The sequence below is a fragment of the Hemibagrus wyckioides genome, linkage group LG08 (genome assembly GCF_019097595.1).
Source record: "Hemibagrus wyckioides isolate EC202008001 linkage group LG08, SWU_Hwy_1.0, whole genome shotgun sequence".
Lineage (NCBI taxonomy): Eukaryota > Metazoa > Chordata > Actinopteri > Siluriformes > Bagridae > Hemibagrus > Hemibagrus wyckioides.
In genome coordinates this window covers 22,542,550-22,560,080 of record NC_080717.1, presented here as the reverse complement: position 1 = coordinate 22,560,080, position 17,531 = coordinate 22,542,550, and the positions used below count along the sequence as shown (strand labels likewise).

Here is a 17,531-nt window from a genome sequence, read left to right as displayed (position 1 = left end):
TATTCCCTTTTTTATTTTATTTTTTTTAACATAGCTTAACATATGTATGCTTATTACAGTTCTCTGTGCAATTTATGGAGCAGTTTTGAGGCATTCAACTAGATGCCACACCAACTAGACACTCGTATATCTATAACTATTACATAGGTATATATGAAATGCATACACCACTGTATTTAACCTCATTGTTATCAAGCTCATCTGTAGTTTATGGAAGATTAAGACAGACAAGAATTTAGTCACATTTCCCTGAACAGAATTTTAAAAATGTTTACTTGAAACTCACTTATAATGGAAGTCTGATCAATAAATTCTTAACTGATGTGATTCTATAACTTTAATAAGAGACTTCTGCTCTGTTACATTAACTGTGTTCGGGTGAGGCACACACGACAATAGGTGTTCTCTTGCTTATTAAAAAAAGAAAAATCATAATTATAGGAAATTATCCAACACCGAGCTTACGTGCTATGACCTGATGTGAAGCAGAATTAAACCTTTTCCTAACCGCATGTCCTGAAGATTTATTCCCCATATAGTATATCAATTTTTGCAATTTTTCTTTACTTTTTTAGATCTAAGTTAAGTTGTCTTTATTTTTGTCACATATACATTATTGCACAGTGAAATTCTTTCTTCGCATTTCCCATTCTTGGAGGGCTGAGGTCAGAGCACAGGGTCAGCCATGATGCAGATGGGTTTTTAGAAGAGCACAGGGTCAGTCATGATGCAAGGTTAGTTTTTAACCTTTGCTCAGGGGCCCAATGGTGACAGCTTGGCAGTGCTGTGGCTTGAACCCCGATCTTCCAGTCAACGACCCAGAGCCTTAACCACTTGAGCTACCACCACTCCCAAAGTCATGGGTCAGCCATGATACAGCATCCTGGAGCAGTGAGGGTGAGGGTGCTGGGGCTTGAACCCCAATCTTTCGATAAACAACCCTGGGCCTTAATCACTTGAGCTGTAGCCAAGTGAAATAAGATGTTAGTTCCTCAAAATGCTGATGCTGACTGTAGTGAAGGTTCAGGTTTCTTCTGTATGGTTGCCTTCTTATAGAAAACACCCACACAGCAATTTTTCTAATAACACTTTCTATAATCCATTTACGGTTTAACATAAATAGATGATGTGGAGCGTTGACTATACGAGTATCTGTGTATGACGTGTTAATATGGAAAGAACACAGTATTAGCAAAAACACACTGATATAATCATGTGATTTGAATTAGGTCAGAGATAATCTTATCAGGAACTTATGATGAATTAGATCCAAGAATCCAAAAGCACTGTGTAATTGTTACTAAGAACTACTTTTAAAACAAAAAAATAAATGGTGCTCGGTTCATAAGTTCACCGCAGCCCTTGAATGTAAGTGTAGTTTTTGTACAGTATGGCGCCAGCTGTAATGAACTACATCTCCCACAATGCACTTCGGCTCTGTGTGCGCAAACACTGTGCGCAGTGAGCGGATACTGTATTCCCTCCTCCTCATTTTAATGTAAGATGGTAGTAAGACGCTGCTGCCTAAGGAAATAGTTAGACTAGACTAAATATTATAACCAACATTTAAAACCAAACAGAGCCGGACAGGATAGAAGAGAAACTCCAGCTGCTTTGAGAAAACAGTTTCCGCCTCGATATTTGTATAAATATCTTCGGAGAGGAATCCCGGCTAAAGTGAGTATCCAAAAACTACCTACCGCTTGGCGTGAATGTTCTCACCACAGTTGAGCTGAAAATATTGTGTTTTTAATAGACTTGTAGTCATTTTTCTATACGAGACTCCTCGTGGTAGTACCTGGAAGTCTAAGTGGGAGTGAAGGGGGAAAAGTCAAAGGTTGACACCGGGCGTCCCTTTGGTCAGAGCCGGAGTGAGCAGTGGGAGAGGCGCAGGCTTCGGGCCGGTGTAGGCCGCAGTCTCAAACACACTCAGCCGCTCAGAAACAGACGAATGTGTAGGGAAAACTCTGATTTCCAGATTGTCACATCTGTTCATGTGCCCGAGGGGACACTTAAATCTGTCCTGGTTGTGTCTGTATTGAAAGTGCTGGTGTGTTTTGGATGCCTCTCGTCACTTCGAGCTCTGTCCCAGCTGTGGACGCACCTGACCGGTGTCACTCTGCAGTCTGTTACCGCCGAAACATGACTTACAGAGATGACCGATATTTACACATCACTAGCTACCTTATAGTTTTAAAAGCATGCATAAATCAGAGTAGGTATAGTTATTAGACTTAGAAGTGTTTTGGCCTGATGTTGATTTGCCTTTTAAAATAATTGGTCAGTGGAAATTTGCTTAGTTTGACTCGTTTAAGGGCATGCTGTTGTAGGTAAAAAATCAACAACCCACTGGTCTGATGTTTCACAGACACAAACCAGTGATAAAGTGCATTATTTTCCATATAAAACAGCAATATTTTACAACAATAATATTCATTAAATAGTACCATATCATTTGTTTTAACCATTAGATTTCATGTTGTATAGAACAGGTTTGTGTTATCACTTACGTTATAAGAGCTACAAGCAGCGGTTCACTCACCAGCTTCTCTTTTTCATTTCAAGTCATTTTGGGAGACGATTTTCTGTCTACCATGTTTCCATAAACCACAAAGTCCCGTGTTCAAAGTCTTTCCAAATGTTCGTAAACGTCGATACTGAAACTCCTTCCCTAAATGTCCTCATCCTCATCCATGTCGGCATCCTCACAGAGAAGCTGCTGTTATCGGAGATGAATCTGGCTACACGTTAAAAAATTCCCACCAGGATTTAATGCATGTCAGCTTTTCTGTTTTTGATCCAGAGCTGAAATTTCGACCTGCCAAACATCACTCATCTGATACGGACATCATTGCGATAACCGACCGATTTTCGGTGAGCTACTCGGGCAGTGTGATGCAAGATATTACAGGGGTGTTAGAGCTGGACTTTATGACAAATTGTGTCCTATGCTCAGTGTTAGATCTGTGGGGGTTGATACTCAGTGCTCTCTGCGTCACCTCTATGATTGGTCTGTGATTTTCTTTTTGAGCTCAGTCATTTTGTATCTGACTGTCTCTTTAAGACTGTTTTCAAAATCTCGTCTTTATGTCACTATGTGCTGACTAGATGTTAGCTGGTAGCTCCTTCCACTGAGTTTCCACCAATTCCCAAAATACGCTTTAATCATCATCTTGCTGTAAAATTTCAGTATTTAAACCAACAGGGTGTGCGGTTACAGAGACCTAATGATCGACAGAGTGGTATGATGCAGCTTGATGGGAAAGGTTTATCTTTACCTTTTTTTATCCGTTTATAGTTACATTTAACGTTGCGGCGTTCCGGTTATCCCTTATGTTATCGCAGCTATAAATAGTCATTCTCTCACTGTGCCTGCTTTTTTCTCTATCCTCAGTTTAACACACAAAAAAAAGCTGCTTACAGAGAAACAGCAGAAGCGCAATGACCTCTGTCCTGCAGAGTTTCCTGTCACAGAAAACACACTGACTATAAAGATTTAATGGACTACTTCTGTTTTCCGTGTGATTAAGAATAGAGTATTTGTTAAAAAAAAAAAAATGAAGCGCTTTAGGATTATATTCAGCCATGAGAATTCTTTCTTCTGCCTGTTCGGGAGGCTCATGAACACCGAGCAGACGTTGTCATGACGCACGCCTCCATCACTCCTCTGATGTTTCTCATAACTTGCTCATAGATAATCGAACGGGTTAGTAAGAGGATTTCAGAATTAAATCAGTATGGAGTATAAGGTAATACTAAGAGCTCTGATGTCTGTACTGTATTTAAAAAAAAAAATCACTACAAGCACATTTGTTTTATATTGGCATAAATATTACTGTTTTAATGATTATGTGTGACATTAATGATGAGATTCTGAAAAGGGAAATCAGATTAGGTGGATAAATGGCTCCATTTCCCTGTTTGGGAAAGTACATCGAGTCTTGTGTAACTTCCACTATGATCTTGTTACTGTACGCTGTCAATTTATATCACGGCTGGTGGTCGCTAGTAACGATTTAAAGACATTCCGATTAAAAACAGTCTGGGTTTTTCTGCTTCAGTGGGTCCTCACAAATCTCATCTTCTTGTCATTCCCATGCCTCAACTCTCTCCTCTCTGCGTCTCCCGTCTCCTTCCAGCTTCGCTGTGTCTCACTGTAGTGAGCTGCCGTGATCGCCCATCGTACCAGTGCAATAAGATGTCCCGTAGCCCCGAGCTGAAGGAAGACCCCATGGAGTGCCCTCTGTGTATGGAGCCTCTGGAGATCGACGATGTCAACTTCTTCCCGTGTACCTGCGGCTACCAGATCTGCCGTTTCTGCTGGCATCGCATCCGGACAGATGAGAACGGCCTCTGCCCAGCCTGTAGAAAGGTACGCCGCTAGTGCTGGTGGATGATGTTTAGGGACTTGCTTCCTCTGGCTTACTTCCTGTTTAAATGCTTTATTCTATAGTGTTGTTCAGTAAATTAGAAGATGTAAATGCCAGCAAACCCACAGATTCTGACACAGCGGGGTGATAAATCTCTCTCTCTCTCTCTCTCTCTCTCTCTCTCTCTCTCTGCTCTGCTCTGAATGTCTTTCTCTACTTCCTGTATTCGTCCTAGTCAGAGTTCCAACTGAACATAGCATTTGATGCGGCAGATGATAATCGTTTCTCTCATGTAACCATAGCGACAACAATGTTAAGGCTTATGGTAAAGTCTGACCACCACAAAGGCGGCCATTTTGGCTGCACTCCCGGGAAGTTATTTCCAGTCATACAAGAGCAGGCTTCTGTTTACTCCAGTGGGGAAAGGCTCATAACCCTGTAACAGATCAGATTGATAACTTTTCCAAAACATAATATTGTGTAACATAAACACTTTTTGACTACAGCACATGCACTTTTCTCCATAATAAGTTTGACAACGCCAACCTTATTTATGCTTGTTTCCATGGTAACAGTGATCATCAGCCCTGAAAGAGTGGGCCAAATCCCAAATGGCTTCCTGTGCTGAACATACATGCCCTTTATGGGATAATTATATTTGTAAGCAATATGATTACTTATACAAATTGTGCTGCACAATCTGGCTAATAGGAAGCCATTTATTATTTGATCCTGTGACTTTGCAGTTCACAAATGGTGGTCTCAGTCAGGGTCTAAGCTTAAGTGAAAGTTTTATTAGTAATGTATAAGTATATATACTGTGTATATAGGTGGAGGCCCAAAGCTCAATGAGCAAGCCCTGTACCTACCATCTCCATTAATACTGTGGTCAAATGCTGAGTGGAGGATGAAATTGTCCAGTTCACACTACTGATTAGAACGTTATTTACGAGGTGATTTGCAGAGTTCACAGCAGTGTCTCGTTCATCGTCCTTTGTGTGCTGTAGCCATACCCGGAGGATCCGGCTGTGTACAAGCCCCTCTCACAGGAGGAGATCCAGAGGATAAAGAACGAGAAGAAGCAGAAGCAGAACGAGAAGAAGCAGAAGGTGACGGAGAACCGGAAGCACCTGGCCAGCGTGCGCGTGGTGCAGCGGAACCTCGTGTTCGTGGTGGGTCTCTCGCAGAGGCTTGCGGACCCTGAGGTAAGAGCAACGGCAGCGGCTATTGTTAGTAATGCATCTCAGGCATTGTCTAATGTCATCCTGTGCTTATTTCAGATTTGTAACGAGAGAGAGGTGGCTTTAATTACGGATGTTTAAGACACAGTGTTGTTACTGACCATGTGCTGTTAATCCTGCTGTAGTATGTTTTTACCTGTGCTCACCTTTGGGATACACCTTGGAATATTGTGACACTTTAATGGCTGGAAAAGAACATGAGCGTTAACCTTTAACACTGTCATTAATCTTCCAGGCTGTGTTATTTCATGAGCTCTTTTCTCATCCAGTGAGTCTGCTGCCTACATGATCAGATCATAAACATCTAATGGCAGGTGCAGACACTGGTATCAGCGATGTCTGTGCTACACATGAAACAGTTCATTGCATACTTCATGCTAACAGGATCATCATTTAAATTCAATAGTAATGTAATATAATGCACAAAATAATTGCATTTATTATGGTAATTAGCAGCAGTAGTGACATGACCCTGCTTCATCATTGCACACTGACAGCATACAGTGAGGGAAAAAATTATGCTGATTTTGTACGTTTGCCCACTGACAAAGAAATGATCAGTCTATAATTTTAATGGTAGGTGTATTTGAACAGTGAGAGGCAGAATAACAACAAAAAAAAATCCAGAAAAACACATTTCAGAAAAGTTCTACATTGATTTGCATTTTAATGAGTGAAATAAGTATTTAATCCCCTATCAATCAGAAAGATTTCTGGCTCCCAGGTGTCTTTTATACAGGTAAGGAGCTGAGATTACAGTAGGACTCTCGGGGACTGCTCTTAATCTCAGCTGGTTACCTGTATGAGAGACACCTGTCCACAGAAGGAAGCAATCAATCAGATTCCAAACTCTCCATCATGGCCAAGACCAAAGAGCTGTCCATGGATGTCAGGGACAAGATTGTAGACCTACACAAGGCTGGAATGAGCTACAAGACCATCGCCAAGCAGCTTGGTGAGAAGGTGACAACAGTTGGTGCGATTATTCCCAAATGGAAGAAACACAAAAGGACTGTCGATCTTCCTCGGTCTGGGGCTCCATGCAAGATCTCACCTCATGGAGTTTCAATGATCATGAGAACGGCGAGGAATCAGCCCAGAATTACACTGGAGGATTTTGTCAATGATCTCAAGGCAGCTGGGACCACAGTCACCAAGAAAACAATTGGTAACACACTACGCCGTGAAATCCAGTAACGCCCGCAAGGTCCCCCTGCTAAAGAAAGCACATGTACAGGATCATCTGAAGTTTGCCAGTGAACATCTGAATGATTCAGAGGAGAACTGGGTGAAAGTGTTGTGGTCAAATGAGACCAAAATCCAGCTCTTTGGCATCAACTCAACTCGCCGTGTTTGGAGGAGGAGGAATGCTGCCTATGACCCCCAAGTACACCATCCCCAGGTGACAGGACAACTGCACCGCATCAAAGGGACGATGGACGGGGCCATGTACCTTTTAAATCTTGAGTGAGAACCTCCTTCCCTCAGCCAGGGCATTGAAAATGGGTCATGGATGGATATTCCAGCCTGACAATGACCCAAAACACACGGCCAAGGCAACAAAGGAGTGGTTCAAGAAGAAGCACATTAAGGTCCTGTAGTGGCCTAGCCAGTCTCCAGACCGTAATCCCATAGAAAATCTGTGGAGGGAGCTGAAGGGTCAGCCGCAAATCCTTAATGTCTTGGAGAGGATCTGCAAAGAGGAGTGGGCCCAAATTCCTTGAGATGTGAGATGTGTGCAAACCTGGTGGCCAACTACAAGAAATGTCTGACGTCTGTGATTGTCAACAAGGGTCTGCCACCAAGTACTAAGTCATGTTTTGCAATAAAATGCAAATCAATGTAGAACTTTTTTGAAATGTGTTTTTCTGGATTTTTTTTGTTGTTATTCTGTCTCTCACTGTTCAGATAAACCTACCATTAAAATTACAGACTGGTCATTTCTTTGTCAGTGGGCAAACGTACAAAATCAGCAGGGGATCAAATAATTTTTTCCCTCACTGTATAACATCTGTCGTAATTATGTAAGGAATAACATTAGAATGAAATGTCTATTATTCTGTACCCATGAAAAAAATAGTAGAAATCAGAATTAGCCTTCTGACTAAAGTCTACTCTGTGGGATACAATATGTGCCATTGTGCCATCACTAACAGACTGGGTGAATCACCTTGATTTTCCAGCCTCTTTGCTTTCATGGTCCTGTAGTGTGATAAAAAAAGGGACGTTCGTTACTAATTTTAAAACCCACAGCAAAGTAAAAATAGCTGGATGCTTAGAGATGCGGAACTGACCAAAAAACGCACCATGACTGTCATATGAATAAGGCTATAGTGATGTGATGGGTTGTGTTTAAGTGTGCTTATGTTGAATCTGGAATGTTTCGATTGTCATATCATCTTAGATATTCAATATACGGGATTTGAAAACCAGTAAAGGTCATTGTTTTGTTGTTAATGCTTGTAACAGGATGTTATTTATTGTGTCAATGTGAATCTCTTAACCCCCGAGTCCAGAACTTGCTTCAAAAGGAACCTGGTCAGTGCAGAAATGATTCAGTATAGTTTCTCATTTTCCAGTTCATGAACTAGAACTAAAAGTACAGCACTTCTTGATTATATATAACACGTCACTGATTGCTGCTTTATTGTCTTGGTGTGTCGTGCGTATTCTGTTCTGATAATGTGAACTTGGTAGTTAGTATATGTCCATTTTGCAGGTCCTTAAGAGGCCGGAGTATTTTGGAAAGTTCGGCAAAATACATAAAGTGGTCATAAATAACAGTACGTCGTATGCGGGCTCACAGGTGAGAGTAAACCCATCCAGAGTAATGGTTTAACATGTACACTAAAATGTCTTTCACTAAATAAACAATATACTCATTTACTCTGCAGGGTCCTAGTGCCAGTGCCTATGTTACATACATCCGCTCAGAAGATGCCCTAAGAGCAATACAGTGTGTTAATAATGTGGTAGTCGACGGTAGAACACTGAAGGTGAGCATGATACTCAGATGAAGTGAAAGCATGAGCATGATACTCAGATGATGAATCTCAGACTCAGATGAAAGGTGTGTTTTAGTTTGGATAAGACCAGACATGAGTTACACATATCCCAAAGATGCAATTAGCATACAGTTGCTTAATGATCAGATTTAACAATACACAACTTGATGGATGAAGCCTTATTGTGTTTTTGCCGTATTGACTACAATAACAATGTCTTGCTGAATATGTTGAATAGATGGTTACTTTACACTTTACTGGGTCAAAGTGTGAAGTGGCGCTAGATTTATTGGTGCTAATTGTTTTTTATTGAGTCAGTGTTTTTGTCTTATAGGCTTCTTTAGGCACAACAAAGTATTGCAGCTATTTCCTCAAAAGTATGCAGTGCCCTAAGCCAGACTGCATGTATCTGCATGAACTGGGAGATGAGGCAGCTAGTTTTACTAAAGAAGAGATGCAGGTGAGTGCAGAATCATGATTTTTTTTATTATTATTATTATTATTATCATCATCAATGTGTTGGATGAAGAGAGACTAAAGCAATTTTTGTGGCCACGACTGAAGCAGATGATCATCATGTAAAATTTTCCTTAATACTTTGACAATGTGTCGTTTTGTTTATGCAGGCTGGGAAACACCAGGAATATGAACAAAAACTACTCCAAGATCTTTACAAAGCAAATCCCAACTTTCTACAAACTTCAACATGTGGAGGAGAAAAGTCTAAAAACAAAGCAAATGCTACACAAAGGTGGGCTTTTCATACTGTAGTGAAGTTAGATTTTTAAGATCCGTTCATTACAGAAATACCTCACAGATCCGCGTCTGACGATTCGCGGCTTCACTGATCCACGAAACTTTCATTGGAACCTAACTAATTTGCATCTGCGAATTTTTCAAAAAGTGTTTACAGCTAATTTCTTGGCCATTTATACATTTTCATGCAAAAGTATTAAGAAAAATTTTGTTTATTAATTTAGTAATATAAATCTAAAAGTAAAATCAACAAAATCTCAATATAAATAAAATATAAATGTTATTTTAATGATATCGAACGTCGCCGATATCACGTACATACAGTACAGCCATTACGACATGCTATTGGCTGGAAGGGTTGGAAGTAGCCAATCACAGAGCATTAACAGTTTTACCTAGCTGCTGATTGGCTGGTAGCTACGATGCTTTGTATGCATGATGTCACGGTTCATCTCCCTGCACCTTCTACTCAGTTCAACACGCGTGTATATTCCGTGAATTTTTTCCCTTGGTTTTTATACAGGCGATACTGTACTCTATTTTTACGTCAAACATTTATTTCTTTATTTAAGGGTAATGTATTAAGCTAACTTTTTGTGTTTTGGGAGCATCATTGGGGTCATATTTGGGGTTTAAACTCTAAAGCATTTACAGTACAGTATTAGCATTTTTAGTGACTCCACCGCACATCCGCGAAACCTCATCATTCGCCATGGGTCCTGGAACGTAACCTCGCGGATGTGTGAGGTATTACTGTATTGTTTAAAATCACCCTGTAAACAAACTGTGCTTTTTTCCCCCCCTCCACAGACAGAACAGTGGTGGTAAAGAGGGCTGGCCTTTATTACAGGGTTACGGTAAACTAGTGAACGGTTTACCTACAGAACATCGGAAGTCCCCGCCCCTTTTAGACTGTTTGACAGACTCGGATCACATGACCCCAGAAGATCCAGACCCTGAGTTAGGAACAGATCAAAACACAGGACTCTCACACTTTTCCTCAGTCTTAGAACCTACCAGGTACACACCACCTCACACACTCACACATACTACAGATGTTTTTTCATCCAGGTGTTTCAGTTTATATGTATTCTGCAAAGAATGCCACAGGATCACATGATCAGAAGAGCTGAATACCACATCATATGATGTTCAAAATACTACTTTTCCCACAGACTTAACAATAATGTACAGTAGTGTGCAATTTTAATCATGGCCAGAGAAAATGTTTTACAGTGTACCACAGTACTGCTGAATTCTCAAATCTGATTGGTCACTAGGTGTTGATTCATTTCCCACAGCAGCAGCTTTTCTGGGTGTAAGGCAAAGTGTGTTCATGTGTTCATTATCCAAGAAAAAACATTTTAATATGGTTAAGCTTTCTATAACTAGACACTTTTTCATATATGTGGAAGGAGTACACAGTGTCATTGCTTTGTAACAGAAACGGAAAGATAGCTTTTTAAGAACTTCCATCCTGGTCTGTCTGTCAAACCCTGTCTGTTTTATTAAAGATTTGACCCTGAGGCTGGATTCTGGACACTCATGGTTTACTATCCTTGATGTAGAAAGAGAAATGCATACTTGTGGCGTCATTTCATTGAAAAATCTCTTTTTTTTGAACTGTCTTGCTTGAACTTGGCTGCTGTATGGCATATCAGTATTTTTGTTCATGTGAAATCATTTGTTCTGATAAACACCTTGATTTTCTTTCAGTCCTGTTGATAAACCAACAGAACCTGTAAGTATAGGGAACGGAGAGAATATAGCACAGGTAAGAACTACACTTTACGCTTTATATGTTACACTTTTATATACACTACTCACAAAATGTTAAGGATATTCGGCTTTCGGGTGAAATTTCAGGATGCACCTAAAATGCACTATAACCTTTACAGGTGAACTTAATTTGATCTTCTCTACACTTTTGAATGCACATGTCCAACTGTTCAGTGTTTCAGTACTTTTTGCATAACTTGCTGTTCTCTAACAAGGTGCTTAACGGCAAAATTCACAACTGGTGTTTGATCCATGAATCGACCAATACATTTTCTGGTTCAATTAGATTTGGTATTTAAACAGTCCTCTTCATCATGCTGTTCACATTTTGACATCATGAGACCAAGACCACACCTAACAATTGATCAACAGTACCTCACCATTGTGAGGTACTGTTGTACTGTGTACTGTATCAAATAGGATGTTCTCAGAGGGAAGTGGCCACTGAGCTTAGAGTGTCAGAGTGTCATCAGCAGGTTGCGACAGAGATACAGAGAGACTGGAAGAATTACAGAAAGGCATAGAAGTGGACGTCCTTTGGCCACATCCCACGTTGAAGACCGCTCCATTGTGAACAGTGCCCTGCGGAACCGGATGATGAATGCCACTCAACTCCAGGCACATTTAAGGGAGGTGAGAGGCACCCAAGAAACCGTTTACATCAGCGTGGTCTGCGTGCTAGATGACCTGCAAGGGTACCTGACCACACCACCAGGCACAGGCGTCAGGCCAGGGAGCATTTACGCTGGACGAGGGACCAGTGGGCCTCAGTGCTGTTCTCTGATGACAGTCGATTCACGTTGAGCAGAAATGATGGCCACCAACGATGTTTGAGATGTCAAGGAGAGCGCTATGCATCAGCCACTGTTGTGGTGGTGTTACAGTCTGGGCAGGTGTGTCTACTCGATACAGAACTGCCCTACATCTTGTGAATGGTAAAGTGACAAGCCAATACTACCTGAATAACATCAATTATCCAGTCATTGTGCCCCTGTGTGAACAACACAGGCATAAAATCCCATAGAAAACCTATGGGATCAGCCGAGTCGCCGTGTAGAGGCTCGTAACCCTGCACCCCAGAACCTCAATGACCTGAGGGCCGCCCTTCAAGAAGAGCGGAATGCCGTGCCTCAGCAGACAAAAAGTCGACTCGTGAACAGCATGAGACATTGTTGTCAAGCTGTGATTGATGGTCAAGGTCACATGACAAATTATTGAGACATTGACATTTTTTGTTGTGGTATACCCACCACTGTTGTTGGCTTTTGTTTCAATAAATTGTTTGAGATGAGGAAATCACCATTGCATGCTTCTACTTAAATGCCCTACTTTCATGATATAATATCACTGTAGCGTGAACTTTTTACATTTTCCATAAATTTCACCCAAATGCCAAATATCCTTAACTTTTTGTGAGTAGTGTATGTTTAATTGTATTATGTAATATAATATGTTTTGTGCTTTCTCAGGTCCCGAGCAGTGACTCGCCTTCCCCTCCCCCTGGGTTTTCTAAGCCAAGCCTGGCAGTGCCCATCAGTGTGGCAGAACTCACAGCTCGTTCACCATTTGAGGGAGCGCCTGCTGAGTCTCAGTCGCTCTTCTCAGACAACAGTAACTTTAGACATCCGAACCCCATCCCCAGCAGCCTGCCATCTTTCCCTACCTCCCCACAGAGTGGCTCTGACTGGCCCATGACCCCTGAACCTCAGAGCCTCTTTACCTCAGGTATATTTATTGAATTATTACTAAGTGTATCTTAGATGATCTACGTGAACTGCCATCGCACTTCGAGTAGTCTTTTCCTGTTCATGGTCTTATTCATTAGGTCCATCATAATGAGCCCTTATACCAAGAAGTACGTCTCACAAAAAAACGTTATTCACCAGTTTAGTACAGTATTTACAAAAAGAACATGTTGTAACTAAGCAGTGTGCTTGGATATTTTCTTTTGTCTCCTAACTATCTGTGTGTTTTATCTTCTAACTACCTATCTAACTACATCCACTGTATTAGGTACACCTAATTATGTTTAATTATGCAGTTATCTAATCAGCCAGTCATTTGGCAGCAGCACAATGCATATGTTTCACACAGACACTTGTCAAAAGCTTTGGTTATTCTTCACAAAAAATGAGCTCTGTGACTTTAACCATGATACATGTGGTCACATGATTGGCTACTTAGATAACTGCATAAATGAGTAGGTATCCCTAATAAAGTGGAGTGTATGGCTTTAATGCAAATATGCACAAGTATCTTTAAGTGTAAGATAAAGAGTCTTTGCTCTTGTCGATTGTACTAGTTATCCATAATCACTTCCAGTTCACATACGCTTGCTCATTATCTCTGACCTTATAATTTTAATATCAGGTTCCGTCAGTGACTCTGTCGAACCCTGACAAGCTCCCCCGTCTGCTTGAGACCAGCCTGTTCATTATTTTCTTTTTTAATGGTGCATAATCTCTCAGCATACATGCTGTAAATGCTAACAGTGTTTGATTAATTTACATTGTAAAAATACCATTAAGTTACATGGACAGTGCATAAGATCCGTCTTGTAGAAGAAGTTCCCATGCACGGTCTGTTTGGAGAGAAATGCAGTGCCAGCTCATTATTATTTAGGCCAATGGTTCTGATAGCCAGGGGGTCTGTGATTTTTAAAAAATGTCAATGTACTGGAAAACAAATCCCACATTATAATAAGTTTTTGAATGGATTTAATCCAAAATGTAATCATTCAAAATGAACTAGCCTTAAAAAATAAACTTGAATCTAATGAAAATGGTAATAATAATGTGTCTGATAAGTTGAACATTTAGGAAGAACCAGCTCTGTGGCTCCAGTAAATAGCCTAAATATTATTACACTATTCAGGCTGTGTCCTAATTTAGGCTATACAAAACAATGCTCCATTCCTGATGTGACCTTCATTTTCAGACATTTTGTTAGCACCTGTCTCACTAGGACAACTGCCAACATCTACAATTTCATATTATTATGTAATAGGAAACTTGTATGCAAGATTAGGACAGAAACTGGATCACTGTCAGAATTCTGAAAGAACTCTCCAATTTTTGTTGAACGTTAGCTGATGAGCAAATAAGCTTCACATTTTATTTTACAGATTTAATTTTTTTTTTAATAATTGCCCAGATGGGAACATACCCTGTAGGTCATACTAGAGGAGCAAAGCGATTGTGTGCTCCAGTTTGAATGTTAACACCATGTTTGTCTTTTTCAGACACCATCCCCGTGTCCTCATCCACAGACTGGCAAGCAGCCTTTGGCTTCGGCTCTTCGGCCAAGCAGCAGCAGCAGGAGGACGATCTAGGTTTTGACCCGTTCGATGTGACGAGGAAAGCATTAGCTGACCTCATTGAGAAGGAGCTGTCGGTGCAGGAAGCCTCGCCACGTTCCCCCTCACTCCTCCCTAATGGCCAGCCACGCCTTCCCCCCCTGCAGCACCGTGGCCTCTACAACTCCTTCAGCCTGCCCGCACATGCCCACGCCTCCCCTGCACGCCAGCCCTGGATGGGCCTTCCTACCCGCAACAACCTCGCACACTTAAACCACCTCACACACAGCCACTTCCTAGACCCAAGCTGCCCACCACAACACCACAGCACAGGCCTCGGGGGAATAACTATATCAGGTGCATGCACACACACACACAACAGCTTAAACACTATTTAAACTCCTAAATATGTAACTGCATTGTAGTTCAGATGATAAATAGTCGCACCTGGGCTAATCGTAGCTGTCCAGATGTCCAGCTGTAACCTGGTGATCCAAATACCATGCTTTTGAACTCACTCCCTGTTCTTTGTGTGCTTAGGACATTCACTTAAGATGCACTGCGGTCTTCACATTAAGTCGAATGTTTTTCTCCTTCAGCAGAAAACAGCGGTTCAGTGGAAAGCATAAATGTGAAAGAGTGGCAGGACGGCCTGAGAGCACTCCTTCCGAATATCAACATCAACTTCGGAGGCATCCCGAATTCCACATCATCATCTTCCTCTTCTTCCTCCTCATCCACCTCCAGTATGAACCACATGGGGATCCCAGCAGGTCCAGTGGGACTCTCACACAGCCTGAGTTGGGATGGCACAACAAGCTGGATGGACCCAGCCATCATCACTGGTACTTTAAATTACACATTATTACATATGTACATAACTTTATTAATTGGAAAATGTAAATTGCATATACAAAGTTTTTTAAATCATGGCACAGCTAAAGATCTTTGTAGTCTGAATATATAACAGCTGGGCTAGGCACATTTCCAGTTGGGACTTTCCACTGGTGAGGTGCCAGTGCTGATTCAGAACAGGTGCCTATTGCGTAGGGAATTTTTTCTTTTCTTTGTTCTTTTGGGTTATTTTTCCAACTGCAAAAGAGCCAGTTCTTGAGTAAACTGTGACGTCAGGGGTTTATGAGCGCAGTCAGTTCATCTCTTTAACATCAGCTCAAGCTAAAAATATTAGTGGAAAAAGTAATCAGAACTCAGCAGGCCAAGGAAGAAACAGACATTATTTATTGGCAATTCTTTTAAATCCTCTATTGCTAGGATTTTTATATCATGCCTTAACTCACTGGTTTTGATACATTTTTAAAATACAGCCTGACATAATAAATAACCATATTTTCTCTCTGTTCATACTCGGCACAGTTTATTGGTATCAGTACAAAGAAATGCAGATTTTTCCATCATCTTCCACCAAAATGCTTCTAGTCATTTGATATATGATCATCATCATGGACATAAGTACAGACAAGATATTAAAAAGTAATGACCCTCTACAATTTTCAAGCAGAAACGCCCTCTGAATAATAGGTCATGGAAGCTAATTGTCTAAAAAAAAAAAAAATATTTGCTCATCCAACAACATCCAAATACAAGACATTTCACTGGAATACCAACACTGTTTTCACTCTTGATTTCTTGTGCTTTGCTGCTGCAGGTATCCCAGCATCCGCCGGCAACAGTTTGGACTGTGTGCAGGATGAGAACCCTCCTCACTGGCTCAAGTCTCTACAAGCTCTGACTGAGGTAGATGGGCCGAGCGGTTCAGTGGTGTCTCAGCCTCGTCACTCGGGCATGCTGGACTCCGCAGTTCGGCTTCCTCTGCACAGAGGCAGCTGGGCACCGTACCTCCCTCCTCCATCACTCGCTCCCAGCCACTTCCACTCTCCTCCCCCAGGCTTCCAGACAGCCTTCAGACCGCCAGCGCAGACGACAACAGACCTCCTACAGAGTGCCGCCATGGAGCGCCACTAGGGACAGAACTTCATCTCTTTCTCCATCCCTGTTAACTTAACTGTAATGATGCGCAAATATCCTGATCATTAATAACATAAGCTCTTATTTGTCGGACCCCCTGTCCCTCTCCATTATCCCGCTCCTCTTTCCTGTATTTTGAGGCACACATTAACGGTTTGGTGGGGTGGGGGCAGACCATCGTTCATAGGCAAGCAATCAAGGAGGGTTTGAAAAACATTTGATGCGCACACTATTATTAATAATGGTTAAAAACTCATACCGTACTCATCCATTCTAGGCTCCAATTTTGATCTAATACTGTGAATGTGTTACTTAACGACAGGGATCTTAATGACTAGGTAATCAGTGAGGTCATTTGGACAGTCATTTCAGAGGAAATACTTGTCAATGTCAGTGAGGCTCACAGAAATCAGAGGCAATGAAAACGGAGCCTGTCACCCTTGAGTAAACACGGTGTAAATGCACATGAGGGTCTTAATGCTACAAAGCATCGATAGAGCCCCCTGATGCCCCCTAGCCAGCATGCGGGGAGTCACTGCTGTACCTCTGTATCAGAGGATGGAGCGCTGCCCTGCTGATGGCTGAGGGTTTGGGGCCTATCTCACTACCACATGACCTACAGTGGGTACAGGATGCCACCATGTGGCACTTCGTCACTCCACACTAAGTGAGAAGCATTAAGACTTCGGTGCAAAGTTGCTGAACATGACTATCTGAAACATGTAGTTGTGATAAAGCTAAGGAAGGGTGGCAAAAATAGCAGGTAGAAATGATAATGTGAGCTTTAGTGATGACTGATGTTTTAGTAACACCTCCTGGCCAATTCAGGCCCTCCTAATCATTTCTCTTTTTGTTTTGGTCTCTACTGTGTGGCCCGTACTAAACAGTATTTATCAGACACACTCCTTCATTCTTTCAGGAAAAAATTCAGTATAGTACAACCTCTTTGTTTTTAAACATGCTGCTGAGATAACACATTTAATACAAATGGAAGAGCTAAAAGAAAATAAAAGAATTGACTTTTCTTCAGATCTGGAACAACAAAAATCCTAAATAAAAATTGAATACTCGGTGCCTCTGTTTTAATCTGTTTTTTTTC

General features: G+C 41.4%; 1 protein-coding gene across 3 annotated transcripts; it reads left to right on the top strand.

The window, feature by feature from the left end:
• The first annotated feature begins 1,468 nt into the window (after positions 1-1,468).
• Positions 1,469-17,506, top strand: cnot4a (CCR4-NOT transcription complex, subunit 4a). 3 transcript variants are annotated; one of them, XM_058396935.1, is made up of 13 exons: positions 1,469-1,677; positions 4,140-4,372; positions 5,378-5,575; positions 8,331-8,417; positions 8,506-8,607; positions 8,951-9,076; positions 9,243-9,367; positions 10,183-10,392; positions 11,089-11,146; positions 12,621-12,876; positions 14,393-14,803; positions 15,049-15,291; positions 16,113-17,506. In XM_058396935.1, the coding sequence occupies exons 2-13, from the start codon at positions 4,199-4,201 to the stop codon at positions 16,427-16,429; spliced, it is 2,307 nt and encodes a 768-aa protein (XP_058252918.1). In that variant the 5' UTR covers positions 1,469-1,677; positions 4,140-4,198; the 3' UTR covers positions 16,430-17,506. The 3 variants fall into 3 exon arrangements, with proteins under 3 accessions (XP_058252918.1, XP_058252917.1, XP_058252919.1); XM_058396934.1 differs by having other exon boundaries at positions 15,046-15,291; XM_058396936.1 differs by lacking the exons at positions 8,331-8,417; positions 8,506-8,607 and having other exon boundaries at positions 15,046-15,291.
• Positions 17,507-17,531: the final 25 nt, after the last annotated feature.